This window comes from Sinocyclocheilus grahami, unplaced genomic scaffold, assembly GCF_001515645.1.
Source record: "Sinocyclocheilus grahami isolate Dianchi unplaced genomic scaffold, SAMN03320097.WGS_v1.1 scaffold6360.1, whole genome shotgun sequence".
NCBI classification, from domain to species: domain Eukaryota; kingdom Metazoa; phylum Chordata; class Actinopteri; order Cypriniformes; family Cyprinidae; genus Sinocyclocheilus; species Sinocyclocheilus grahami.
The window spans coordinates 4,300-5,894 of record NW_015510801.1 but is presented as its reverse complement, the minus strand read 5'-3'; the positions used below and the strand labels follow the sequence as shown (position 1 = coordinate 5,894).

General features: G+C 38.0%; 1 protein-coding gene across 1 annotated transcript in view; it reads right to left on the bottom strand.

Annotated features, from left to right (window-relative positions):
- Window positions 1–6: 6 nt before the first annotated feature.
- The window catches only part of LOC107577554 (dixin-A-like), a 5,690-nt gene continuing 4,101 nt past the window's right edge, over window positions 7–1,595 (bottom strand). Inside the window, exons 8-11 of the mRNA XM_016263617.1 lie at window positions 1,001–1,067; window positions 761–869; window positions 573–681; window positions 7–491 (exon numbers count right to left, since the gene is read on the bottom strand). Of these exons, the coding sequence (XP_016119103.1) occupies window positions 408–491; window positions 573–681; window positions 761–869; window positions 1,001–1,067 (369 nt within the window). The 3' untranslated portion in view covers window positions 7–407. The remainder of the gene's footprint in view (window positions 492–572; window positions 682–760; window positions 870–1,000; window positions 1,068–1,595) is intronic.

Below are 1,595 nucleotides of genomic sequence, written 5' to 3'. Positions count from 1 at the left end.
ATGTGTGACATGCTTGTCACGGTTTGGCAACTAATGCAACATATTTATTATTTGTTCACTGCACAAGACCCATACAGTTTTAAATAATCTTCTTTTCTTGGTCACTTATCACAATGGCATTGCTGATATACTAGCTTTTGCAAAACAAAATGTACCGTAACCTCAATACACTCAGAAACATAATCTGCATTTAGCTGTAAACCATTTTTTAATAACATTAAAAAACATTCTTCTTTCATTCTTCAAAATGCATATACACAATTTTACAAACACGTGCCTGCTGTAATGACATAGTGAACTGGTTCAGTGAGATTCATAGTTAGGACAGGACAAAGGCTTCAGAGTTTTGCAGGGATGAGGTATATGTAGGGTAAAACACATTCTGAATGGATTGAAATCCTCATGCTCTATCTCCCCTCTCCATGATCCTCCTCCACCCATGCGACAATCTTCCCTTCCCATCCAGGAATAACAGCATCATCCTGAAACACCTGAAAGATGCCACACATTTAGAGAAAATCAATACTGATATGTTGGAATATTTAATTACTCCTGATTGGTTGTGATTTTACCTCTTCCTTCACTGTTCCAAACTCTGGATCCAGAGATTTAAAGTGATATCTGAAACTGCCATGTCTATCCACAGCCGCCTTGAAGTCCTGTAGCGTAACCTCCCCCAGCCTATCGATAAATAGTTCATATTTAGATCAGGAGACTTGTGGATTAAATCTCTATACAATGATGTTATTATTGATGTCACCTCTTAGGGATGTTGACTAGGAAGGGTGTGAGAGAGCGATCTGTGTAGTAGAGTACTTTGGTTGAGGCTGCCGCACTGAGAACAGGGCTACTGTGAGAATGAGCCATCGCTGGAAAAACAATAATGAAAACAAGCGTTTAAGTCATGTAAATTAGATAAAGGTTACAGAAAAGCCATTAATTGGTCTAAAAAGTGAGACCCTGCATGAGTTTCTGGCAGAATAACATTGTAGCGACCTACTTGAGCTAGATGGCCATGATTCTCGGTCTGTGTGATTGGCTTTTCGTCCAGGAGACCTGGTTGAACCCTGTGGTGGTACAAAAGTTTGTAAAGTTGGCATGGAATGAAAATTCATCCTATTTTCTAACTGTATGTTTTAGAACTTGTGAACAATTTATCGGTCCATATATTTTGACCTTGTAATGTTTATTCAAAAATAACTAAAATGACAGACTTCTTTCTGGGGATGTATGCAGGAGTTCTCCAAAGATTTTAGATATACAAAGATGCTGCACTCACTTATGAATGGGAGAAAACTCAATGTGCTGTATGGAGGAATAAGTCCTGCCTTCTAAATAAAAGCGCCATCGCAAATTGGTAAAGTTGTTGCAACATTGCAGCTGCCATTAGGTTCTCTGTTTGCCTTAGAAAACAGTCTTCCAGTTCTCGGTCCAGTCTGAAATTTGAGTTTTTTAATGCTATTTGAGCATAAGAAACCATGTTTATGGGAAAGTTAAAGGAATAGTTACCCCCAAAATGACAATTTTGTCATTTACTCACCTTCATGTTGTTGATTACCAGCATTCTTCAAAATATCTTCTTTTGTGTTCAACAT